This window comes from Chiloscyllium plagiosum, chromosome 7 (genome assembly GCF_004010195.1).
Source record: "Chiloscyllium plagiosum isolate BGI_BamShark_2017 chromosome 7, ASM401019v2, whole genome shotgun sequence".
Classification (NCBI taxonomy): domain Eukaryota; kingdom Metazoa; phylum Chordata; class Chondrichthyes; order Orectolobiformes; family Hemiscylliidae; genus Chiloscyllium; species Chiloscyllium plagiosum.
Window position 1 is genome coordinate 59344772 of NC_057716.1, and position 27686 is coordinate 59372457.

The following is a 27686-nucleotide window of genomic DNA, read 5'->3' on the forward strand; positions in this document are numbered from 1 at the left end:
AGGCTAAAACCTTTTGAAGAGGTGGCGGAGTTAACCAGTATTTGCAGCACATTGATGCAAAATCAAACTTTTCTTAGTTGCCTTTATTGATCTGATGGCTCAACATTTTCTTTGTTTGAATCAATTTGCATAACTTAGCGCAAATTCTGTAGATAACTATAAATAAAATGCTTCTTTCCTTGTTACATCAAAACTAAAAAAACCTTCAAATGCAATCTTAAATTGTCAAAATAGTTAACCTAAAATAATGTGATTCTCACTAAATTTTCCACTGGAGGTGCACAGCATTCCAAAGTTTTATACTAATGTGGATCCCAGACTTGGGGTACTTTAAACCTTGAGTAAGTTTGAATGCAGTTTTCTGGAAGTACAACATCATTGAAGAGTATGTGGCTCTTGTGAAGGCAAAATATAAAATAATGACTATATGTTTCCACAACAAAAGATAACAGAGAAAGATAAATGTCAATTGAGGACAAATATACAATGATAATTATGTTTATTACAGTCACTAAGATGGACAAGTATATTCAGACCTCCATTATCACTGGCCATACATTGATCATTCTGAGTTAATTTAGATGAGTATGTACAAGAAGGGAGCATGGGAAATGGAGAAATTGAAAATATACAACTGGTATACAAAAAGGTATGAAACATACAACTTAGCAGTATGAGACATTGCTTTGGCCATTGCTATAATACTGTGAGCAATTTTAGGGATGCCATGATGGAGAGATATTGAAGCTATAGCCAAAATTTAATGTATTAATATACTTATATAGAGGAGAGGATGGTTATAGATTAGAGACTTGAAGAATGTGCATTTTGTTTACTATAGCAAATAACATCAAATAGAATTATTTAAGTTTTTCGAAAGCTTGACTAAGGGATCATGCTATAGTTAAGAAGGGGACATAAGTTTTTAGGTATAGTATAATAAGGTGGATAGTTAGCATTTTCTGCAGATGTGATTAAGAGTTCTGACGGGAGTGTTGCTTGCTCAGTGTCAGCGTTAAGGACATTTCCACATTGCTAGGGAACTTGAGATGGGATTGGAAGGGGCCAGTTATAAATGGTCTACTTTAGAAACAATGACATGGTTAGAACCAGGGTGAAGAATGTTAATTATACAGTAGAACTTTGCTGATTTGAGAGTAATTTAGTAAATCTAAAACTGGTATCTTAAGTCTGAAAACTAATTACATATGGTTGAGGGGTACTTTGGCTCAGGCGCAAGAGGGACCTGGACTAAACTATGACAGTGGATAGTGTCACAATGATATAAAATATTGACTACCGATTTTTGAATTCCATTGTCTGGTCTAATACTTTCTAAAATGGAGCTTTCCATTTACAAATGGTTTTTAAAAAGGGGCCAAAATTACAGAATTAAGATGGCCACAGTGATCACCTGATTACAATTTGACTGGTTCTATGAAACCAATGTAAATTGAACAAGATACAGCCAAGATGAAATGTACATTTTCCCAAAGGGTAATCAAGTGAGCTAGCAAGTCCATAGGGCATGACTTCGATTTTGATTTACACCTGAGAATGTTCATGTTGGAAAAGAAACTTCGTTTATAATTAGGAATCCTAAAAACATACCTCCCACAGACATGGGATATACAAAGTTTGTAGTTCAAGGCGCTGCTTTTAAACACAGAAAGCAAACAGGACTAAGGATGCAGCACTGATCATATGCTGAGTATTCTGTTTATCAAGAGGAGAAAGCAACCAGTGACCGTATTGATTGGAAAGATACCAATGAACCAACCATGGTCTCTGGTTAAAACCTTTCAATTCAAGAACAATTTTAGGATTCTAAAGTGTACATTCATCTATGCTGGACACTGCTCTTTTGTGAGTGAGTGAAAGAGTCGGTATGTGAGAGAAACGGAGATTGTGTGCATCTGTCTGCATCGATTGTTCACGTGTCTCTGGGTATTTGCGCCATATGAACACGCATGAATATATGAACAAGGATCCACAATGGCTGAACTGATTCTAACCTCCACTCTATACCTAGTACTGACTCACAGAGGTAGTGGTAAGTTTGTGTACAGCGACATTGGCATCAGTGATGTAGACCCAGAGCAGACTCTTGGCTGTAGAATCAATTTCGGGCCAATATGGGACCTGGTGGCATCGGTGGTGGCTGCATTGGTGAGGTTTAGCAAGGACTCATGGTGGCAGCATTGATGGAGGTGAGATGGTGCCAGAGAGTGGCGACTCTTGTCCCTTCACCATGCTGCTAGAACTTGTGGCTGGCCACTCCAGGCCCATGGCTGAGCATTTAACAAGGATTGTAAAGGTGAACTTCATTTTCTTTATTTTTCTGCCTTTATATCCTATGTTTTGGTTTATTTTTGTGTTTTAAGATGGTGCCTGGGAGTGGCAACATTATACAACACTTTTCACTGTATTTTGTAACAAAATATACATGACAATAAATAAACAAATTAATAAAAATCAACATTTTTGCACTCCAAGTATCTTTCATACCCTTGGTAATCAAGAATTTACCTTTACCTTAAAAACACTTTAAGATTCTGAATCCATTGCCTTTCTAGGAAGAGTATTCCAAAAGCCATTCAACCCTCCCTTTTTATCCCTTATCAATGTCTTAAATAGGTACCCGCTTATTTTTAACTGTGACTCCTAGTTCAGGATTCTCCCACAAAAGGAAGCATCCTTTCATCCACCCAGTCAAGTTCCCTCAGGATAGTGTGTGTTTCACTATATCCACCCAAAGGTGACTTCAGAGGTCTAAAACTATCTAGTGTTTCCTAATATTTCAAATATTGGTCGAGTAAAGCATCTCTGAACTGCTTCCAACACAATAACATCCTTCCACAAGTATGACGACCAGTACTGTATAAAGTACTCCAGCTGTAGACTCACCAAGCTCTGTATAACCTTCCACTCTTGCACTCGGTTGCCCTCACAATAAAACAGGGCATTCCATCTGCTTTCCTGATGTCAAAACCATGTTGGCTTTACCTGACTGCCTTGCGCTTATCCAAATGCCCTGTATTTCTATCTTTAATAATAGCCTTTAATATTTTCCCTATGACTGATAACTGGCCTGCAGTTTCCTGCTTTCTGCCTCTCTCCCCTCTTTGAAGGAAGAGTTACATTAGCTACATTCCAGTGTAAAGGAAGTTGTCCTGAATCTAATGACTTTTGGAAAATTAAAACCAATGCAACCATTATCTCACTAGTTTCTTCTTTTAAGACCCTAGCATGAAATCCATCATGAGCCAGGAATGGTCAATTTGCAGTTTTAACAATTTAAGGCCATTATGGGACCTAGTGGCATCGGTGGTGGCTGCATTGGTGAGGTTTAGCAAGGACTCATGGTGGCAGCATTGATGGAGGTGAGATGGTGCCAGAGAGTGGTATTACTTCCTTGGTAATGTAATTTTCTTGAATTCTTCCTCCCTTACAATTTTTAATTTAAACCTATTCTGGGTTGTTACTTGTATTATTTTTAGTGAAGACGAACACAAAATTCTCCAATTCATATGCCATCTCTTTATCCTCCATTAGTAGTTCTTCAGACTTTGTTTAATATAGAATCAACACGTAATTTGTTAACTCTCTTTTATATATATCTAAGGAACCTTTCCCATCTAATTTTATATTGTTGACTAACTTCATCTTGTACTCTAATTTTTCTCCTCCTCATTAATCTTTTAAAAACTTTTTGCAATTGTTTATATTCTACCCGATTCTCCGATTGTCACCTATCTTTGCACAATTCTGTGTCTGTTCATAGAGTATGATACTATTTTTGACTTTTTTAGTTAACCATGGAGGACAGGTCAGTCCTTAGAGTTACTCTTAATTTCTTAAAATCATCCATTCTGTGCTTCCTGAAATAAATCCTTAAATGGTTGCTGCTGCATCTCCATTGACCTACCTCTTATTCCAAACTGCTAGTTCACTTTCACTCAGCCTACTTTCATGCTGTCATAACTGCCCATTGTTTAAATTCAAAATGGTAGTCTTGGACCCACACTTCTCTCCCTTAAACTGTATGTAAATTTCAATCATAATGATTGGGCTGCTTTCACGGAGATCAATAATTAAGCCTATCCCATTGGTCAAAATCAGATCTAGTTCAATATTTCTGTTTGGTGCTAAAAGCATGCAGATCTAAGAAACAGTCCCAAAAATATTCAATTAATTCATCATCGAGACTACGTTTTCCCATCTAGTCTTTGTGTCAGTTAAAATCTCCCATGATTGATTGCTGTACCATTTTTGACAAATTCCCATTATTTTTTTCTTGATATCCTGCCCTACCACGTAATTACTGTTAGGGACCTCTACACAACGCCAAATGAACTCTTCCCTTTATCAATCTTCATCTCTACCAAGACTGCTTCTATATCCTGGTTTCCTGAATTTAAGTCATCCCTCTTTATTGTACATATTTAATCTTCACGCATCAGAAGCACTCCTCCACCCATTCCATTGCTTCATGTCCTTCCTAAATGTCACATACCATTCAATATTCAGGTCCTAATCTAGGTCATCCTGTAGCCATGTCTTAGTAAGAGCTATTATATCGTACTTATTTCTCTCAATTTATATTATTAGTTCATCTATCTTGTTTCAAATGCCATATATATTCAAATGCAGTGTCTTAATTTTTATTTTTGTAATTTCTAATTCTATCCACTGATTGTCTCAGACCTGCGTTCTCTGTCCTTTCTTGTCATTGTCTGTTTATCATTTTCAACATTAATTCCTGTCTCCGTTGCCTTTTTTCCTTCTATGTGACTCATCATAAGTTCTCAAATTTGGGCCTTTGTCCTCATTATTTAGATTAAAACCTTCTCTACTTCCCTCATTATGTACACCATCCTAATAGGATAAATTACATTGTCAGAGATTTTATGCTTGACATTGCATCTTTATTACTTTTCACAGTTGAGGAAATAAAATTACTCTCTCAAAAAAAAACTTTGTACTGGTCTTATTATTATTATTTCTTGTGAAAACAGTTAAATGCATATTAATTATGGCACTGTCCCAAAAAGAATGTACACGTTTGCTGGGCTAACTGGGGAGGTTGAAACAAAAAAAATAGAGGCCAACCGATTCACCCCTCCCCAACTGTTCACACCATTAGGCATTTAAAGAATTCTCATTTTGCAACATATTTATTCACTCTCTTAAGGAATAAATCCCAACAGATAAAGTGGTATTACTGTTGATAACAGCTGAAGTTAAGGATATTAGATTAAAAGAAGAGGCTTATAATTTTGCCAAAAAGAATGGTAAAACAGAGAAGTGGGTGGGTTTTATAATTCAGCAAAAGGCAACAAAATCTGACAAAACAGATCATAAAAATGAGATTAGAGCATAAAGCTGGATCTTCAAAACCAAAGGCTGGAGAAATTATGATGGGGAATATGGACATGGTAGAAACATTGATGAATTTACTGCATCTGGCTTCATGGTAGAAAATACAAGAACATTCCAGAAGTCATGAAGAAGCAAAAATGTAGCAAAGGACTCAAGTGGTTAACAGTGTAACTAGATACTTGATAATAAATTTGCTGGCCACCAAGAAATACTATAATTTATGATGACAGATGTGTTATCATGTTTGGCAAAACTGGTAAAAGGGTCTTTTGATGTAGCTAATAGGGCCAATAAGGAGATGCTTCTGCATGTAGTGCACTTGTTCAGTTGGCAATACTGTAATTAGTGGAATACTACAAGGATCAAGGCTTCAGTCTAAGTTATTTATAACCTGTATTAATGACTTAGGTGAGCGGATTGAATGTAACATATCAAAAGTTCCAAACAACACAAAGTTAAGTGAGAAAGTAAACTATGAGGAGGATTAAAAAGCCTGAAAAAGAATTAGACCAGGTTAAGTGAGGAAGAATATTGCAGATGGAGTATTGTGTAGCGAAAATGTGAAGTTATCCATTTTGGAAAGAAAGGAAAATCAGAACACATTTTAAGTAGTGAGAAACTGTCAAATATTGGCAGTCAGAGGGATTTCCTGTCCTGATACACACATTACAGAAAGGTGTCTTGCAGATACAGCAAACAATTAAGATTACTTCACTGTAAAGGAATTGGGAGTTTAGAGAGGCAAGAAAAAAATCTTGCTGCATTTGTATAGGGAGTCAATGAGACTACATATGGAGCACTGTACTCAGTTTTGATCTCATTACCCAAGAAAGGCTGTGTGCAATTTTGGAGGTTGTGCATTCAAAATTCAGTAGACAAATATCTAAGTTGAGGAAATTGGCCTAAGATCAGACATTGAATAAACTAAATCTTTATTCCTTAAAATTTGAGAAAATGGAGGGGTGATTTAGTTGAAACATATAAAATTCTTAAGGGATTTGGTGAGATAGATGCTGGGAGGATGCTTCCCCTAACTGGGGAGTCGAGAACTCTGAATAAGGAACCAGCCACTTAGGGCTGAGATTAGGAGAAGTTTGACACTTAAAAAGGTGTTCTGAACATGTGGAATTCTCTAAATCAGCAAGCTATGATGTTTAGTTGTTGAATACATTCATGTCAGAGTTTGACAGATAGTTGGACAGAAATAGAATCAAGTGACAGGAATATGGGAATAGTGCAGTAAGATGTATCTGGTGACCACTGCAAACTTTGTTGAAATTGGGTCAACTCATTTTGGAGCCTTAAAAATGAAGGAGAAGCGATTTTCATTCCATCTGCTGAAATCAAATTTAGATCACATATGTGGACGGTCAGTTGTACTTATTGTACCTAAACCTATTATGCAAGTCAAACATGTTCAAGCAAATGGTAAAAATATAAAATTGCATTTCAAATAGCATATAGTCTGTAAATACAAACAGTCACAATGCATGGTAGGACAAAAAGTCTGTTTCTATGCTGTATGATGCTAAGAAAATAACTAATATAGTGTCACAGTTTATTATAATGCTTAATCCAGTAAAACAGCTGAAGTTCCAAGTATATTGTTACGACACGGGGTAAACCCTCCTGCTTAATTTAAACCAGTAACACAGAAAAGATTTATCCTGTGCAATAATCTGAAAATTTGAGAGGCCAAGAACTACTTAAAGGAAAAATTAACTACTTTATTTCTTAAAGTATAACAAAGAATAACTAACAACTATTTATAACTCCTTCCTCTAACCTATCTTTTATCTCCCCTTCTATAATACGAGTCCGATAAAACCCCCTAATTAAGATTTACCAAAAATTCAAATTTCTAAAACAGCCTGCTGTCGAATCTTCTATTTGGATCTTCTTGTGTGTTTTTCAGGCAATTTTATACATGTTGGTGGCTTGGCAGTTCTCCTCCTAACTGTTCAATTTTCCCTAGTATACCCCCAAAGCATTGGATTGTCTCACTGGCTTTAAGATTGTCAACATACTAAGTTCAAACTTGATTGGAGTTTGGTATTTTTTGGGGTAGAATTTAAACTGATTGGCCTAATTCAAATTTGTTTTGTTGTCTCCAGGCAACCAGCTAATCAAGTTGTTTGACCAAATGTTACATTATATCTTTTTCAGAACACTTGGTGCTGTCAGGTAGTTCTGCTAGCTTTTAACTCTCTTAAAAAGCTACAGTGTACCCACATCTTCATAGCAATATTGCATCACTTATCCGATTCAGAATCAGTGTATACAAGGTAACAAGAGAATCTTTATAAAACATCTCAATATCTATTGAATTGAGTCGGACTTTAACAAACTGCAACAGAAATCGACAATGCATCTCCCAAGAATGCAAGTAAATACTGAGATGATAAACTCAATAAAACTTTCCTTAAATATATTTGATGATGGCAAACAAAAAACATGGTGTTTTGTGAAGATTAGCTTGAATTCTACTCACTTGTTGTTGTTTCACATGCCACTGATCTTCCAAAGTTTTCATCACAATTGACTGTTTTCCACTTCCCTGACCCTGTGTCCATAACGACACATGTATCGGCATCAGACGTTTCTCCAGGCAATTCCCCAGAAGCCCAGTTTGAGTAATTTACTTTAGATTCATCAAGCCATCTCATGGCGCTACCTAAAAAAAAAAGTTAGTGCATGGTATAATCAAGCAGGAAATTCATGTGACACTGATCTACTGACACAGTTCTACTTGCAACGCATTTTATGCTCCACTGCATTTCTTGTGAACTGCCAATAAATGTTGTGGAGCTAGTGCTTATGGACAGGAACAAAGAGCTTCAGTTCATGTCACTACCTAGTGACAAAGCAGCAGCAACTCCCTGACACAAATATGGCACTACCAAACAATCACACGGCAGAACATATTGAAGCTTACTTTCCTTCTGAGCAGCTACTGCCTCCCTCTCCCTACACAACACTGAATCAGTAAGAAGTTGTGATGGATTGCAAAAAATAGCCAAGGTGGCACAAGTGATTGGCTGTCACTTTTAAAAAGTAAAGATATTTGCCTCCTTACTCTCCACGGGAGTCGTACAGGAGGATTGGAAGGAGGTGAATGTTGTTCCTCTTTTCAAGAAGGGGAATAGGGAAACCGCTGGCAATTATAGACTAGTCAGTCTTATGTCTGTAGTCAGCAATGTTTTGGAAAAAATTGAGGGATAGGATTTATGACTATTTGGCAAAGCATAATGTGATTAAAGGCAGTCAGCATGGCTTTGAGAGGAGCAGGTCATGCCTCACAAATCTTATTGAGTTCTTTGAGGAGGTGTCAAGACAGGTTGATGACGGTCGAGCAGTGGATATGGTGTATATGGATTTCAGCAAGGCATTTGATAGAGAATCCCATGGTAGACTCATTCATAAAGTCAGCCAAATATCCCTGTATCCCATACTTCCTATCTGGATTCAGAATTGGCTGGCTGACAGAAGGCAGAGAGAGTGGTTGTAGATGGAAAATATTCTGCCTGGAGGACAGTGTTGAGTGGGGTCCTGCAGGGCTCTGTACTTGGGCCTCTGCTCTTTGTAGTTTTTATAAATGACTTGGATGAGGAGGTTGAGGGGTGGGTTAGTAAATTTGCAGATGACACAAAGGTTGGAGGTGTCATCGATAGTATCGAGAGCTATTGCAGGCTGCAGCACGACATAGGCAGGATGCAGAGGTGGGCTGAGAAATGGCAGATGGAGTTCAACCTGGATAAATGCGAAGTGATGCATTTTGGAAGGTCGAACTCGAATGCTGAATATAGGATTAAGGACAGGATTCTTGGCAGTGTGGAAGAACAGAGGGATCTGGGTGTGCAAGTACATAGATCCCTCAAAGTTGCCACCCAAGTGCATAGGGTTGTTAAGAAAGCATATGGTGTTTTGGCTTTCATTAACAGGGGAAGAGAGTTTAAGAGCCATGAGGTTTTGCTGCAGCTCTACAACTCCCTGGTGAGGCCACACTTGGAATACTGTGTCCAGTTCTAGTCGCCCTACAATAGGAAAGATAGAGAGGCTTTGGGGAGGGTGCAAAGAAGGTTTACCAGGATGCTGCCTGGATTGGAGGGCTTGCCTTATGAAGAAAGGTTGAATAGGCTTGGACTTTTCTCTCTGGAGAGAAGGAGGAAGAGAGGAGACCTGATCGAGGTGTACAAAATAATGAGAGGAATAGATAGAGTCAATAGCCAGAGACTTTTCCCCAGGACAGGATTGACTGGTACGCGAAGTCATAGTTTGAAGATATTAGGAGCAAGGTATAAAGGAGACGCCAGAAGTAGGTTTTTTTTACACAGAGAGTTGTGAATGCATGGAATGCATTACCAGCGGAGATGGTGGAAGCAGAGTCATTGGGGACATTTAAGCGACTGCTGGACATGCACATGGATAGCAGTGAGTGAGGGGTGCGTAGGTTGTTACTATATTTTACATTAGGAATAAATCTCGGCACAATATCGTGGGCCAAATGGCCTGTTCTGTGCTGTACTTTTCTTTGTTCTATGTTCTATGTTCTAAAACAAAAGGTTGGGCAACCTGCACATGTGCTGATGTCATGGAGTACAGAATATGGTGACATCAGCTGTGCATTCACAGATAAATCTGGAAGCCTGTTGCAGTCAGCTGTTGTCACTGGGCTGGTCTACACATGCACCAGCAATCAGTTTAGCATGCAGAGTAATTATTTTATGCACATCAGAATAGGCAACAAATTCAATACTTTTCCACTCAAAGTACTGAAAATATCATGAAGGTCGCCAAGATAAACATCAAACAATCCACTGCAGAGTAACAGAGTCCCTTACTCTGGTCCAACATAAAATTGCTGCCTGAACTGCTGTGCTTTTCTAGCACCACTCTAACCTAGAATAAAATTTAACATTAAATAGCACTTTATTGCATTAAGGAAGATGGCATAATTGTTAGAAGTCAATCATCTCAGCCCCAGGACATGACAGCAGGGGTTTCTCAGTGAAGCGTTAGTTCCTTCATCAATCATCTTACAAATTAAGGTCAAACAGGATAGGTTTACTGATGTTTGCATAAAGCTCAGCATCATTCACAACTACTCAGATGTTGAAAAATTCAGTGTCCAAGTGTTGCAAGACCTTGATAACATTCAGGATTGAGTTGATCAGTGGCAGGTAGCATACCTGCCACAAAAGGACCAACAGATGGCCATTTCCAACAAGAAATAATCTAAATTATTGCCCTTCAACATTTAATGACATTACCATTGATGAATCCCCTGATCAAAATCCTGCAGGTTACCATTGACCATGAACTGAATTTTGTGGTGTATAATTCACTCCAAACTCCTCAAAGCCTGTCCGCCATCTACAAGGGACAAGTCAGGATTGTGATGAAATGCTATCCATTTGCCTGAATGAGTGTAACTCCAAAAACACTCAAGAGTCTTAACACTATCCAGGACAAAGCCGCCTTGATGCGGGTCCAACCTAAAAACTTCAACATTCACTCCCTTCATCACCAAAGTAACAGCAGTGTGTACCATCCATAAAATGCAGTGCAAAAGATCACGAAAGCTTCTTAGACAGCATTTTCCAATCCATAGCCTGTACCTCTAAAGAAGGCAGGGGAGGGGAAGCAGGTAACTGGGATACCACCTCTTGCATATTCCCCTCTATGTCCCACATCATTCTGACTTAAATTTCACTGTTCCTTAATGGTTGTGATGTTAAAAATCCATAGTAATCTGACAGCTTGTTGACTAAAACTTTCACCCCCTCTCAGGCGGCACAGTGGTTAGCACTGCTGCCTCACAGCACCAGAGACCCGGGTTCAATTCCTGCCTCAGGCGACTGACTGTGTGGAGTTTGCACATTCTCCCCGTGTCTGCGTGGGTTTCCCCCAGGAGCTCCGGTTTCCTCCCACAGTCCAAAAATGTGCAGGTTAGGTGAATTGGCCATGCTAAATTGCCCATAGTGTTAGGTGAAGGGGTAAATGTAGGGGGGGGTGGGTTGCGCTTCGGTGGGTCGGTATGGACTTGTTGGGCCGAAGGGCCTGCTTCCACACTAAGTAATCTAATCTAACAGTTCATTATTTGTAGTGACTGGACAATTTGGACTGGATCTTTTATAGAAAAGAATGATAATTGTTATAATTTAATATTAATTTGTTGACTTCTTTGTTTCTTCTTTCTTCAAGTTTTCTCTCTCATCACACATCCTGATTTCTTCAGCTCTGGTGTTAGAAGACTTTCAGTCATAAATTCCTCAGCTACTGCAAGATACTACTGCTTGACAATGATGCAGTCGCGATTCAAGTTGAAGGGACAAATCAATGTTTTTTTCCCAACCTATTCCTTTACCGTATCACTTAATTTAAATTTGTAACATTAAGGATGATGTAACTGATTGTAACATGAATGTGTGAACAGCAATGGTCTTGAATTTGAATACCTGAGTTCAAATGTTAACTTTGGCATTAGATTATTTGTATCAGTGAAATAACTTAGAGAACTTAATTTAGGTGATAATAATCAACTATTTTGGGTATTGACAAATTGGATACATTAATATCATGAACAGGTCTTTACTAAGTAAATAAGCTATTTTACTGCAACATCAACAGGTTGAGAATCTAACATTATGCTTTTTATGGTTCACTGTTAGTTGTGAAAAAGTTAATTTTGGCAAGCATATTGTGGAAATGTCAAAGTCGTCCAAAGGATTAGCAAACTTTGGAAATCTTGGAAAGGGAATGTGATAATACGTCAACAAAGCTTATTAGATGTTTTTAAAACATTTATAGATAGGAGTTAAGAGCAAGATTTACAGATTAGCAACTATCATGACAAAGTGCAGTAGCCTGCTTTGTGTCCCATTAAAGGAGTGTTATTTATTTCTGTTTCCCAAACAATCAATGTCCCTTCTTAAAAGATTGAATCAGAGACTGATGTTAAGGTGCAAAATCCATTAATAACATTCTCCAGAATTATTTTTCTGATTTACATCAACAACTTTAACATCAACTCAATGTAGTGAAAATAATCCACAGTTCATTTTTGACGCGCTTCAAAATGCCCCAGCAAAACTTGTACCAATGTGAAGCAAAGGAAAAGACTTTCAGTGACCGAAGTTATCAAATGAAGTAATAAAATGGTTGATCAGAACTTCAGGACATCACTGGATAAGTTTCTCAGGAAAATATCTTCAGTCCAAGCATTTGTAGCTGCTCCATCAATAACCTTTCCTCCATATTAAGTTCTGTAGTACAGTAGAATTATGTGCTGAGGACATCAAGAGTTCAACTCCTTTCACAACTCATTTGGTAATGAAATAACACTTACTAATCCACAGCAAAAATTGGTTAACGTTCAGCCTTGAGCTGACAATTGGCAGATTACAGTCACATCACAAATTACAGATGATTACCTGTATCAAGACACAGACTAGCCACCATCCATTGACCTTCAATATCACTGTAATTGCATTATTCTTCATCATCAACATTTATCAAAAGCTTAAATGGCTTGACAGATACAAGAATGAGACAGAGGTGGAGTACTCTGCAAACACTGTGCTGTTCAAAGCTCTTTCTAATATCTAAAAGTCCCAGATTAGGAATATGATGGAAGGATGTAGGTGCAATAACATTCAAGTTCCACTCGATCTAGATGAGGTTATTTTCTCCTGCCATTGAACTCAATATTCCTTACAGCACTAGCATACCATTGTTGTCATATATACAATGTAAAGAATATAGTATAGGATCTCCCTATTCTGCAACCTCTTTTACCAAGGACAGGAACAACAGTTGCAGAACAAGACTATCACCTTTAGGTTCCCAACTGATTTATGCACGATGTGTTAGAAATCGGCTGCTTTTCATTTACGGCCAGAGGGTCAATATCCTGTACTTTAAAAATTTAGCATTACCTTCCCTGGAAAAGTACAAGCAGCCAATAAATGTAATTTTACTCATTTTGACTTATTCTTCAGAACATATAAATATCACTCAGAAAATATCAATTGTTCTTCAAGATCTGATCTAATGAAATATTACAAGTTAATAGCTAAATATTAACTTGTATTTTGCTTCTCAGTCATCAGCTTAGGCCCATATCCATTATTATCCATGGATAAAGAAGATCTTGAAAATAAGTTAGAAGATAGTCAACATATCGCTCCATCAATATACAGTCATTATATTTTAAAACAGGTTTCACAAGCAGCAATGCGCAGTGAGAAAAATAATCAAATAATAGATGTGGGTTTGCTCGCTGAGCTAGAAGGTTCGGTTTCAGACATTTCATCACCATACTAAGTAATATCATCAGTAAGCCTCTGGTGAAGCGCTGGTGTTATGTGCTGTTTTCTATTTATGTGTTTAGGTTTCTTTGGGTATTTGGCGATGTCATTTCCTGTTCTTTTTCTCAAGAGGATGTTAGATGCAGTCCAAATTGCTGTGTTTGTTGATAGAGTTCCAGTTGGAATGTCATACTTCTCTGAATTCTTCAGCGTGTCTCTGTTTGGCTTGTTCTAGCTTGGATATGTTGTCCCTGTTAAAGTGGTGTCCTTCCTCGTCTGTAAGGATATTAGTGAGAGTGGTGAAAGTGAGGACTGCAGATGCTGGAGATCAGAGTCAAGATTATAGAGTGGTTCTGGAAAAACATAGCATCCCGGAGCTGGAAAAAAAAAAATCGACGTTTCTGGCAAAAGCCCTTCATCAGGAATCCTGAAGGGCTCCTGTCCGAAACGTTGATTTTCCTGCTCCTCCGATACTGCCTGACCTGCTGTGCTTTTCCAGCACCACTCTAATCTTGACTAGTGAGTGTGGGTCATGTCTTTTTGTGGCGAGTTGATATTCATGCATCCTGGTGGGTAGTTTTCTGCCTGTTTGTCCAATGTACTGTTTATTACAGTCTTTGCAAAGTATCTTGTAAATGACGTTCATTTTGCTTGTTGTCTGTATAGGGTCCTTCAATTTCATTAGCTGCTGTTTAAGTGTGTTGGTGGGTTTGTGGTCTACCATGATGCCAAGAGATCTGAGTAGTCTGGCAGTTATTTGAGAGGTGTCTTTGACTTTGGCTAGGATTTCTAGGAGTGTTTTGTCTGCTTGTTTGGGTTTGTTGCTGGGAAATTGGAAGACTGTGTTTATTGGGTTCCCGTTCCTCTTGAAAATGTTGTATCGGCAATTTACTTCTGCTCTTTGTAGAGCAGAATTGTCCAAATGCAGCTTTATTTGTGGGTGTTGGGATGATTGCTTCTTTAGTTCAGTATTTGGTCCGTATGTGTTGTTTTCCTGTAGATGCTGGTTTGAAGTTTCCCATTGGCTGTTCGTTCTACTGTGACATCTAGGAAGAGTGTTTGTTGTTTTCTTCTTCTGGGAATTTTGTGCCAATAAGGATATTTTTGACAGTCTTGAAGGTTTCCTCTAATTTGTTTTGTTTAGTGATGACAAAGGTGTCGTCCACATTGCAGACCCAAAGTTTGGGTTGGATGGTTGGGAGAGCTGTTTGTTCGCTGTTACAGTAATGCAGAGACTCAAACAAACAGCTCTCCCAACCATCCAACCAGAGCATTCTGTGAAGCATGTGTTTAGGTTTCTTTGGGTGTTTGGCGTTGTCAATTCCGGTTCTTTTCATCAGAAGGATTGTATTTGGGATCCAAGTCGATGTGCTTGTTGATAGAGTTCTGGTTGGAATGCCATGCTTCTCAGAATTCTCATGCTCGTCTTTGTTTGGTTCCAACTGGAACTCTATCAACAAACATATCGATTTGGATCCCATCTACCATCCTCCTGAGAAAAGAAACTGGAAATTACATCATCAAACACCCAAAGAAACCTAAACACAAACAGAAAGCGAGACCTAACACCAGTGCTTCACCAGAGGCTCACTGATGATGTTACCTAGTATGGTGATGAAACATCTGAAACCGAATCTTCCAGCTCAGCGAGCAAACTCACATCCAGAACTTCAACCTGAGCTACAAATCTTTTCAAAACTTGATAATGAAATACTGGGAGACAGGACAGTTAAAAGTTAGACAACACAGAAACATTAAAGGAAAGTTAGCATTAAAGGTAGTTAGGAACAGTAGTGGGTCACGTAGCCCATTAAGCCTGCTCCAGCATTCAATTAGATCATGGCTGATCATCTACTTCAATGCCAAGGTCATGCATTATTTCCATATTCATTGTTGTCATTCGTCTCCATAAGTGTATTGAACATGCTCAACAATAGGGCTTCCAGAGCCTTCTCGGGCAGGGACTTCCAAAGATTCTCCACCCTCTCAGTGAAGAAAGTCTTCCTCATCTCAATTTAAATTGATGTTCCCCTTATTTGGAGACTTTGTCCGTTGGTTTTAGATTCACCACCCACACAAACAACCACTTTGACATGCCATGTAAATATTTTGTAAGTTTCAACGAAGTCACACTTTGTTCTTCAAAATATTCTACAGAATATAGGCCTCCTTATTTCATAAAACAATCCTGCCATCCCAGAGATAAATCTCATAATCTCTTGCACTCTCTCTATGGTACGTAGATAATCAGACCAAAACTGTACACAATAATCCAGATGAAGTCTCACTAACGCACTGCTGAAATATATCTTTACCCCGTACTCAAATTCCTCTGTGATGAAGGCCACATATCATTTGCATTCCTAATTGCTTGCTGCATCTGCATGCTAACTACTTATGAAGAAGGATATCGAGGTCCCATAGGACATCTGCAATTCTTAACCTGCAGATTAAGAAATGTCTTATCACTTCGGTGCTTTTTCTACCAAAGTAAATAATTTTACATTTCTTCACAATATATTCCATTTGCCACATTTTAGTTCATTCAATTGGCCTGTTTAAGTCTCTTGAAGTCTCCACATAACGTGCATTCCCACCTAATTTGGTGTCATTACCAAATTTCAATTTGGAAAACTTGCAGAAGATGCATCAGTTGATGGTGGAATCCATTTTGGATTATTTTAATTTAAAGCTAGCATTGACATTAAAGCCTGAATTGTCTCCTTCTGTGTGGTAGATATTTATTGTTGTATGAGATTAAAACTCTAATGAATACTGCATTTCACATGGTAAATGTTGGACTTCAATGTCTTTGTTGAATATTTAGATCAAGTATCTAGTTCTGAAAAGATGCAGTTAGTTTTTGTTGTTCTGTGCTATTCAGCAGTTACCACATATCAATCTGAAGGACTGTTGAATAATCAGCAGCAATAAATGCATAGAAATTAATTAACTTTGCAAGTGGTTGGCATAGCTGCAGACTTCTTGTCAGAACAATAACTTAACAGAACGTGCCAAAAATTATGTTGCACTGAAAAATCAGTTTTGGCATGGAATTTTGTGATTATGTGAAAAATGCCTCAGTTTTTAAATTTATATAAAAACAATCTGCTGCTTTGACAATATGTTTACAATTAATTTAATACGCTTCCTACACAAGATGACATTGGAAAATAAACCAATAATAGCTCAAAATGCAAATACATTTACAGTTGACTTGCTAGTGTATAATTTATTAAATAGGATGAATAAGTCTTGGATTATGCTTTACTATTCAAATATTTTGATGCACATTATATAATCAATAAAAACAAATAAAGTTTTTGCAAAATTCAATTACTGTATCTTTTTTACTGCATGAAATGGAAAAAAAGCAAATACTTACTGTCTATATCAAAGACCATGCCCAACCAAATAGTTTCAGACTGTACAGTCTTTTTAAACTGGTTAACAATGAACTTGTTTTCCTTTTCATTAAGAATGCTGACAATATTGGCACCTGGGGCTGAGAGAAAAGTAATTGTCACAAACAAAATATAAAAAGTGGTTTCAATTAAATGTTGAATGTTTGGCAAGTTTAATTGCTTCAAAAACAACCTTCAAAACCTATACATTGAAAATGGGATTATTTAATGACGCTATCTGCATTCCTCAATGTAATGATAAATTTGCCCGTGAATTTCAATCATTAACACACATACATGTAGTTAAAGTACGTTAAAACTGTCAAGTTTAATAGAAAAAAGTTTCTATTTAATCATATCTGTATTTCAAACATTAGTTAATAGCTCAAAACAAGTACTTTATAATGGCACAACTAAAATGGTTTTCCTGATGAACAAAATATTCATTTTACAATTCCACTACCCCCCAAGCTATCAGCTATATTCAATAATATTTGCAAGGTACACAAAAGTATAAAAAGGATTAAAAATATATTTGTATGCTAGTTTTCTGTTACAAAGTTTACAATTTTCACGCAAGCAATGACTGAGAACATTTCAGTGAGGCAGGACAATAATATTTTACAGGAGAGAAAGAAAGTAGTACAACATTGGAAGTTCTCATTGCACAATTTCAGTCAAGGATCTGAGCCAACATGAACAGGAGTTGATTTAACTGCTTGATAGATTGTATTGCAGAAACATAATAGTCAGCTCTTTGTGGAAGCTATGGTGACAAAACCATCAGCATTCACAGTTAACATTTCTGAAATGGACAGCAACTCGGGGATCTGAATCTTACGATATTTTGGTTCAGTCTGAATTGCACAGAGTATTTTGAAAGGATTTTTATTGTGAGGCCTCGTGAGCTTCTGAGCCATACATAACTAAACTCACCTCACATCTGATTCTGCTCCATCCTATCATGCAATATGCACAGATCAATTTGCCACTGGTGGATAGCCTCGAAAAGATGGCATCTCTTGTGCCTGCATCATCTTTAAAAGGCCACTATGCTGCTGAGTGAGCAATGGCATTCTGAAGCTGTCCTTCTCCAGACAGAATCTGAACATGCTGGAAAAGGGCAAAATGGGAGGGCAACTCTCTGACAGAGATCTGGAGGGTCCTCATGAAGGGGGTGGTGCAAAGAGGCAATCTCTTCCACAGGAAGCCATGACACTGGACCTTGACAGTCTGTTTCAATATTGCTACGGAGGTCAGTATCATATCCACATAGGGAAATAGCCAGAACTGCCATAAGAAGGTCAATGACTTCTCTGCTGCACTAGGACAAGTGCCACAGTCACACTTATTCTCCTCATCCCTGAGCTCATGCTCTATCACTCTCACTACTGCCTGCAATAGGTTTCCTCACACACTGTCACTTGCTTCAAACTCCCACATGCACGTCCCCCACACTGCCTCCTTCCTCCCTTGGAATACCTTACCAGTTTTCACCCATTTGCACCACAAACAACAGTTGTGCTATTCATTTTATTTTAGTTAAAAATCACAACACCAGGTTTAGTCCAACAGGTTTATTTAGAAGTACCAGCTTTCACATTGCTCTGAATAAACCTCTTTGACGAGAACCTGATGTGTGATTTTTAACTTTGTCCATCCCAGTCCAACACTGGCACCTCTAAATCATGGCTTCCACTTTCTTTTAGTAAATGAGAAGACAACCCATAACACAAACTTAATTGAGATTTTTGAGGAAATGATGAAGATGAGGGTAGGGCAGTGGATATTGTCTACATGGACTTTATGCAGTCATTTGAGAAGGTCCCTCATGGTAGGCTGGTCCAGAAGATTAAGTCACATGGGATCCATGGTAAGTTGCTAAGTTGGGATACAAAATTAACCGGTCATTGAAGACAGTGTAGTTCTGGAGGGCTGTTTTTCTGCCTGGAAATCAGTCACCACTGGTGCTCCATATGGATCAGTGATAGGACCTCTGTTATTTGTAATAAAAATAAATAATTTGGATGAAAATGTAGATGGTCTAATTAGTAAGTTTGCAGATGATACAGAAATTGGAGGAGTTATAAACCGTGAAGAAGGTTATTACAGAATACAGATCAGTTGGAAAGTTGGGCAGAGAAATGGTAGATGGAGCTTACTGTGGACAAGTGTGAGGTGACACATTTTGGGAGATCAAATGCAAGATGAAGGTATATGATAAAAAGCAGGACCTTTTGGAGCATCGCTACACGAAAGCATCTGGGAATGCAAGTCCATAGGTCCCTGAAAGTGGCAAAACAAGTAGATAAAGTTGCATACAGCATGTTTGCCTTCATCAGTCAGAACACGGAGTATAAAGGTTGGCACATCATGTTGCAGACATATCAGACTTAGTTAGGCCACATTTGCAGTCTTGTGTGCAGTTCTAGTGTCACACTATAGGAAGGAAATGAAGGCTTTGGAGAGGGTGCAACAGAGTTTTACCAGGAGCTTGCCTGGATTGGAGTGTGTTAGTTATAAGAAGCTGAAGAAACGTGGATTGTGTTCACTACAGCAGAGGAGATGGGCGACTTCATAAAAGTATAACAAAATTATGATAGTCTTTTTCCCCCAGGGTGGAAATGTCAAATAGTAGGGGGCATAGATTTAAAGTGAGAAGGAGAACATCTTTTTTGAAAAAAAAAGAGGATGGTAGGTGCCCGGAATGTGCTACCAGGGGAGGTGGTAGAACAGATATGGTGGCAAAGTTTGAGAGGCATTTAGAGACAAATGCACAGGCAGGGAATAGAGGGATACTGACCATGTTCAGGCAGATGGAATTAGTTTCGAATAGCATCGTGTTCGGTACAAATATGGTGGGCTGAAGGACCTGTGCTGTCCTATTCTATGTTCTATAACAGGGTAGAGAGAGCCCGTACTCCTGGATGGGTGCCAGACATTAGGTTTCTCACTGCAATGTCTCCAGCTGCTGCTCAAAATCTGAAACCTCAAGTTTTTCCAACTGACACTTCCTGCACATGTCATTGTCCAGGACACAAGGAATGCCTGGAGTTGTCACGTAGGAAAGGGTGCACCTTCCACAGGACTAAGATGACTTATTGTAATTTTGTAAACTGAGTCTTCAATAAACACTCACCAGCCTTTCATCAATCAGCCCCTTCCCTAGTGTTGAGGAAAAGATTTGAACTTGAATATTTTACTTTATTCTTAGTGTCTACAAATCTCAGATTTTAATTTACTGAGAAATTTGAATCCTATAATGTAAACAGTCACAAATGCCATCTTCTGTGGCTGTGCAAATTTTCATGTTCCCTTTTAAACTTGCAACATTTATTTCCAGTGTTACTTCTCCAATCATAACCACATCGTCTGCAGAAAAGAGGTCTTTACATTCTACAATTTATACTCTGGAGTCCATCAAATCTTTCCTTGGCCATATCATCTTCATTTACTTCCTGTTTCTTTGAAATATTACTCATGGATGTATACCAATGAAAGCAAGTTCTATCGCTACAACATTTCCCTTTGTGAAATCAGTCTCTACACCGTCAACCTGCCAACATCCAGTCTTCAAAGAGATGCAATCTCCTCCAATTAAACAAATGTGAAGAATGAAACCATTACCTTCTTTGCTACCCTAATTCTAGTACTCTCAGGATCAATCTCATTGGTCCCCAGTGTCTGTTTCAGCTCAATCAAGTTGTTCTCGTTCTTAGTATCCTATTCAAATCAGCATTTACCTTCTGACCCCACATACTCTCCACTAGAAAAACTGTCCACTTCTGTCTTTTATGCATCACTTCATTTTATTTCTATTTCAACCCATCGGATGCTAAAACTCCTATCCATGCCTTTATCATTTCTAACTTTGATAATTCTATTGCTTTTCTGGTTGTCCTTCTATCTTACACATTACATAAGTTTGGGCTAATCTTTTTCACACCAGGTCTCACTTACACATCACCCCTCTCCTAACCTGCTACCCTGGCTCGAGTACTCCAACTCTTCCAATTTGAAACTCTCATCCTCATCTCATGCTTACCCAGAACCTCATCCCTCCCTACTGAAGTAACCTGCTCTTGTTGGTCAAACATCTCCTTGAAACTCTGATTCTGAGCTTGAGTGCATCTTCCCTCTCTTTGCCACACCACAGGCAGAAGTGCTTTCAATGTGGAGGCCTAACCCCTGGAATTCCCCTCGTAACCTTGCAAGCACTGCTGCCTCACAGCGCCTGAGACCCGGGTTCAATTCCCGCCTCAGGCGACTGACTGTGTGGAGTTTGCACGTTCTCCCAGTGTCTGCGTGGGTTTACTCCGGGTGCTCCAGTTTCCTCCCACAGTCCAAAGATGTGCAGGTCAGGTGAATTGGCCACGCTAAATTGCCCGTAGTGTTAGGTAAGGGGTAAAATGTAGGGGTATGGGTGGGTTGCGCTTCGGCGGGTCGGTGTGGACTTGTTGGGCCGAAGGGCCTGTTTCCACACTGTAATGTAATGTAATGTAATCTAATCTAATCTAATGGGACTCTCCTCAAAACTCACTACTTCAATAGATTTTTGCTAACTTTGCTCTTACATTTCTCTTTGGTTTGGCATTTCTATCTGAATAAACTTCTCTAAAGTACTTTGGAATTTTCTTCTGTGCTAAAGGTGCTATCAAATCAAAGTTGTTCTATCAGTAGCCATCATCTGAAATATTTATAATAACACTGCATAACATTTATTAACTTTTAACGAATATTTTAAGATGAAATTCAGTACCAGTTTCTTGGCAGATTTCCTGAGCTCTGTTCATTTTATAGCCAATTCCTGGAGCCGAAATGAAAGTGTACCACTTGTTTCCAAACGGAATCCATGTGACATCAGAATCAAAAGCACATTCTTTTAAAAAGAACAAAATGTTGTTATCTGCAGTTTTCAAATTCATAGATCTTCAAAATTAAATTTCCAACAGTTAAAGTTTCAGGAAGCTTACCATACTTAATGGCAGGGTCTGCATTGGTCACTTGTGTAATATTGTACACATACTCATTCCAACTCACTTATATCCCTCTGTTTCTCTCCAATTGTTACCTGCAGATGGTTGTGTGGGGGCCTGTCCACTGGCTGCAAATTCAGAAATAACCTCACCACAGTCAGTTTGGGAAAACACTTACCTGTCCATTGTTGACCTTTTGAGTTCTTGAGGGGACTTTCAAAAAATCCTATTCTTTGCATATATTCTACAGAGATTGGTGGTTTCCTGCCAGTAATACAATACAACCTAAGCATTTTTCTAGGGCTAGCAGAGAGTTGATTTGAAAATTGAGTGGACTGTGTATTTCCATCCAGCATTGAAGAATCCCCCAGCCAAGCCCACTTGGGTACTGGTGGAGGGAGGTCAACCTGGTATGGCCAGGATCAGTTGTTGATTAAACACTAGTGCAGCAGGGTGAGTCCCTTGTGTTAGACCTTAACTAACTGTGCATTGAATGTGTAGAGAGTGTACGTTGAAGATGGGGAATGGCGTGGAGCTGCTGTGTATTAGAAATGAAAACATCCAGGCAGATGGAGAGTATTCCATCACACTCCTGACTTGTGCCTTGCAGATGGTGGACAGCTTTGGGAGTTTGGAGAGGAGTTACTCACTGCAAAATTTCTAGCTTTGGACTTACTTTTCTCGCCACACTGGCCCCAGTTAAGTTTCTCTTCAATAGTAACATGCAGGATGTTGACAGTGGGGAGAATTCAGTGATGGCAATGCCATTAAACAAAGGGAGATGCTGATATACTCGATTGTTAGAGGTGGCCCTTGTCCAGCACTTGCGTAGCAAGATTGATATTACCCACTAATCAGCTCATCTGGATTTTGTCCAGGTGTGGCTGCATATTGATGTGGGCTCCTTCAGTATCTGAGGAGTTGTGAATAGTGCCAAACATTGCCCAATCATCAGCAAATATCCCCACTTTTGGTCTTATGATGTAGGGAAGGTCATGAATGAAGCAGTAAAGATGTTTGGGCCGAGATGTTACCCTGTGGAACTGCTGCAGAGATGTTTAGGGACTGAGATGATTGATTTGTTAGTAAATGATTTTACTGAAATTATTCCAACCAACTAACCAAAAAGTGAGAACCAAGTAAAACAGTGCTGGGGCAATTCAGCATTCCTGGTCACAGCAGCCATTATAGGATTTGTGCTTCATGACTGATTTTCCAAACTATCATTTTCACAATGTGGTCTTCGACTATGTATAGAATAGAAATGTTTGTTTATACAAGGAATTGGGCACTTAAGTGTTAAGAGTTTTTGTCATAAAGGATCAATTCTAGAATGTACAATATATTGAATGTTGTTTGTATCAGTCGTGATATCATGGACAGACACATTCCTCAGCATGTCTCTTGAGGTCTGTCCATAATGGGCATTGGATGAGTTGGCAATGGTGAGGTAAGGGGAAAAGGTAGAGGGAAATTAAAGTTGATATTGTATTGACATAAGGACTAGAAGGTGTTAAAGGATTGAATAGAAAAGAGCCTTGGGAGATAGGTAGGTGGGTATAAGGTAGCATGGGGTGAGTTGAGAGCATAGGGTGCCATGGATGGCTCATTGAGAATGAAGTGGTGAGAATACAAAGGATGTTTTAATCTTTACTTTTACACTTTTAACATAGTGTTGGAGTCCTCAGGCAGGATTTCTTCCTGGAAGCTTGCTTCACTCATCCAGAGTTGCCCAGCCCAATTCCCCATCCAGCCTGCCCTGCTCGACCAAAAATGGGAAGTGCCATTTTTAAAGGTTGGTTTGGTAGAGCTGGGATTTCTTGCATCTCTGCACACCTGACCCAGGACTAAATGAAATTGTGCCTGCATGTTTAAGGTGGTGGATGGGATGCCAACTTCATGTGGTTCTTTGTCCTAGATGACTTCAAGCTACTTCAGCACTGTCAGATTACACTCATTCAGGCAAGTGTAAAGTATTCCATTATATCCTCCCTTTTAGCTGGTGGACAGGCTTTGGGAGGTCAACATGTGAATTACTTGCCATGGAGTTCACAGCCTCTGTCCTGCTCTTGTAGTCACATTCTTTATATAGCTAACCTAGTTTAGTTTCTTTCTCTCAGGTTTTTGACGGAGGGAACAACAGTGGCTACAAGAGCAGCTCAGATATTCCCCAAAACCTGTCCACCATCTACAAGACAAGTCAGGAATGTGATGGAATTCTCCCCACTTGCCTTGATGCGTGTAGCTTCAAAAACACTCAAGAAGCTGGACACCATTCAGGACAAAGCAGCCCACTTGACTGGCACATCAACAAGCATCCTCTACCTCCATCACTGATGCCACTATCTACAATACACACTGCAGAAATTCAGAAAAACAGCATCTGCCAAACCCACAACCACTTCCATCTAGAAGGATTAGGGCAGCAAATAGATGGGAACATCACCACCTGCAAGCTCCCCTCCAAACCACCCACATCAATGCAATAGTCAAGAAAGCACAACAATGTATCTACTTCTTCAGGAAGCGAAGGAAATTCAGAATATCCATAAAGACCCTCAATTTTTTTTATTGATACAACACAGAAAGCATCTTATTTGGATGCATCCCAGCATGGCATGGCAACTGCTGTTCCCAAGACCGCAAGAAACCATACAGAATAGTGAACACAGCCTAGTTCATTACACAAACTAGTCCTCCATCAATTGACTTCATCTTTATTTCCTGTTATATTGATTGCTTTTCCAATATAAAAGTCCCCTCTCACCCCGGTTATGTGCTCTTCTACTCTTCTGTTGGTCAAAAGTTTGAATATACATACGAATAGATTCAAGAATGGTTTCTCCTGCTGTTATTAGATTTTTGAACGGACCTCTCAAATATTAATTCTGATCTCTCTCTGCACCTTCTCTGCAGCTGTAACATTGTTCTCTGCAGTCCATGCTGCTACCCTGACACACTTTGTATGCTGTGATCTGTCTTATAGCACGCAAAACAATTTTTACTATCTCTGTACGTGACAACAATCATCAAGGCCCTATTTAATTGCATTAAGACATCCGTGTTCCTGTACTCAAATCATCTTACGATGAAGACCAACGGACCAGTTGCTTTTGTGATCACCTGCTGCACCTACATGCTTACCTTCAGCAACTGGTGTACAAGGAGTCTCAGGTCTTATTGAAAATTCTTTCGCAATTTATAGCCAAATAAGAATCAGCCTACTGCTCTTGCTATCAAAGTGGATAACCTCATATTTACTCATATTATAATGTATCTGCCATGCATTTGTCCACTCACACAGCTTTTCCAAATTATTCTGAAGTATCTCTACATCCTTACAGCTCACCTTTCTAAATCAGAGATGGCACCTTTACATTGAACTAAAGTCAAAAGTCTAAAGAAACAGAGAGATGGCAGCTGTAGAAATAGCAGTGAATGGGAGCTCTTGATCACACCACACGTAGAACAGGGAGTACCTTTTCCTTCAGTAATCTATCCTCCTTGATCTTAGTTTCCTTGCCTGCTTCAGGTAGTTTCCTAAATTAATCACAACAGCTGTTAGTGCTATTAACAAAGGCATCAAAGTATACCTGCCAAATTCTAGAAGGTAAATACAATAATATACTCATATGTCAGATGCCCCATGGTCAGGAATATCTCAAACCAGTGATTGCAACTTTAATCATGACTGGATTGGCAGAGAGAACGGGCCATTGGATTAAGTACAGCTGATAAGGTGATGTGGGAGCTGACACGAAGAAAAAAAAAAGTGATTTAATTCAAATCCAAGCACAAACGTTTGTGCGTGCGTGTTCGGAAAGAAAGAATAGTTTATAAAAACCCTATGACACAGTACGTCCAATCAACATCTTTAGAGGCTGACGAAATAACAGAATTAAAATTTGATTGGGTTACCTTCACGTCCAAATTATTTACTTAACAGATTATTGTTTTTACAAAACGGCAATTCTGGCTCGGACGTTTGCAGAGATTGCTGTTTCCCTTCTGCAACGTGCAAATTTTTTCCGAAGACAGTTAACGAGGACAGGAATGTTTTGGTAAAAGATTCTTTCAATTTAATGTAACTTTTCCACAATTAAATTTCCGCCCGAGCAAAATTGGCCATTAGGGGGCGACTGATCTAGCCTTGGATAACATTAAAGTTATGTTGTTTTTAAAATACAATGGTTGTATCATTTCGAAAATAACTAAAAATTACCACATGGTGACGTAGTAAACAAATCACAAATTTCCTCTGGTAACGAACATTGCCTCATCCCTAGGCTTCTGTAAAGATAACATTTCTGATCAAATTGGGATTAAAGTTTAAACAGTTTGTTGGAGATAAATTTCCAATGTTATTACCAGGACCATTTCATTCTAACTTTCTGATTCATACCTCTCACCAGACAGAGGAGGAGAGGCAGCGAGGAGCTACAAATATTAGCGAGGACTTTGAAGCAGAAATCAGTAATACCGACTGAAGAAAAATTCAAAAGGTTTCAAACTCACCCGGAATGATTGTTAACGACAAAGAAGGCAGGCACAGGGCTAACAGATACACCAAGTAGAAAGTTCGAATTCTCCTAACGTCCATGTTTAAACCTCAATGTCCCACACTTTTCACAATGTCTGAAAACAGATATGACGAGCCATAACTCCAACCTCATGAACATCTGAACTTTGGATGCGTCATGTTTGCGTTTCTTGTAACATGTTGCAAAACTAACTGAAGAAGAAGAATAAAAAGCAAAAGCTATCGCCACAGGCAGGAAGTAAGCTGCAAAGACGACACATGTCGAAAGAGCAAAATGCATATTTAGTTATAAATCTGCGCGCCTGATTCGACCACGACCAATGGATCAAATTATCAAGCGCCAGAATTTTTTTAAAACAAATCAAATTAAGTTGTTGATGGAAACTAACTTTGTGATCTAAATATTCCAGAAAGCTTGATTATTACAAAAAAATAAATGGATAAGAATTGAAACTTCGTATTTAAAAATCAACACAGCTTGTTTATTTTGTAATACGCGTCAATGGCCCCGCCCTTAAAATTCTAACCCAGTTTTACCACTTTATTTTTACTTAACCAGCACAAATGCTTTCCCCGAAGAACAAAGTGAGATGGGCTGTATTTTTTAATCCAAAAAAAGCTAATGAGATCTAGCCCTTCCTGTCTTGCCCACCGAAATTTGAGATGCCATATGGATGTCAATGAATTAAGATTTAATTAATCTAATTTGACACTGCATGGCACTAAACGGAGGAAAGCGTGAGATGTCATAAAGTGGAATAAGTTGTTTCAGCCTGAGTATAGGTGACATCACAGATGAACGTGCACATTCTGGATTAGTTAGGAGAAAGTGAGGACTGCAGATGCTGGAGTACCAGAGTTGAAAAATGTGGTGCTGGAAAAACACAGCAGGCCAGGCAGCATCCGAGCAGCAGGAGAATCGACGTTTCGAACATAAACCCTTCTTCAGGAATGGTCCCCGAAGAATGGCTTATGCCCGAAACGTCGATTCTCCTGCTCCTCGGATGCTGCCTGGCCTGCTGTGTTTTTCTAACACCACATTTTTCAACACATACTGGATTAGTGACAGACCAGT

The 27686-nt window shown here is 38.8% G+C and overlaps 1 protein-coding gene across 2 annotated transcripts in view; it reads right to left on the reverse strand.

Moving 5' to 3' along the window:
- The window catches only part of cd302 (CD302 molecule), a 43712-nt gene extending 16530 nt beyond the window's left edge, over nucleotides 1-27182 (reverse strand). The window contains exons 1-5 of one of the 2 annotated variants that reach the window (XM_043693843.1): nucleotides 27168-27182; nucleotides 26587-26803; nucleotides 21855-21974; nucleotides 17077-17196; nucleotides 7874-8056 (exon numbers count right to left, since the gene is read on the reverse strand). In XM_043693843.1, coding sequence (XP_043549778.1) covers nucleotides 7874-8056; nucleotides 17077-17196; nucleotides 21855-21974; nucleotides 26587-26671 — 508 coding nt within the window. In that variant the 5' untranslated portion in view covers nucleotides 26672-26803; nucleotides 27168-27182. Of the gene's footprint in view, nucleotides 1-7873; nucleotides 8057-17076; nucleotides 17197-21854; nucleotides 21975-26586; nucleotides 26893-27167 lie in introns of those variants that run through there. The other variant, XM_043693842.1, reaches the window with a different exon arrangement.
- Nucleotides 27183-27686: the final 504 nt, after the last annotated feature.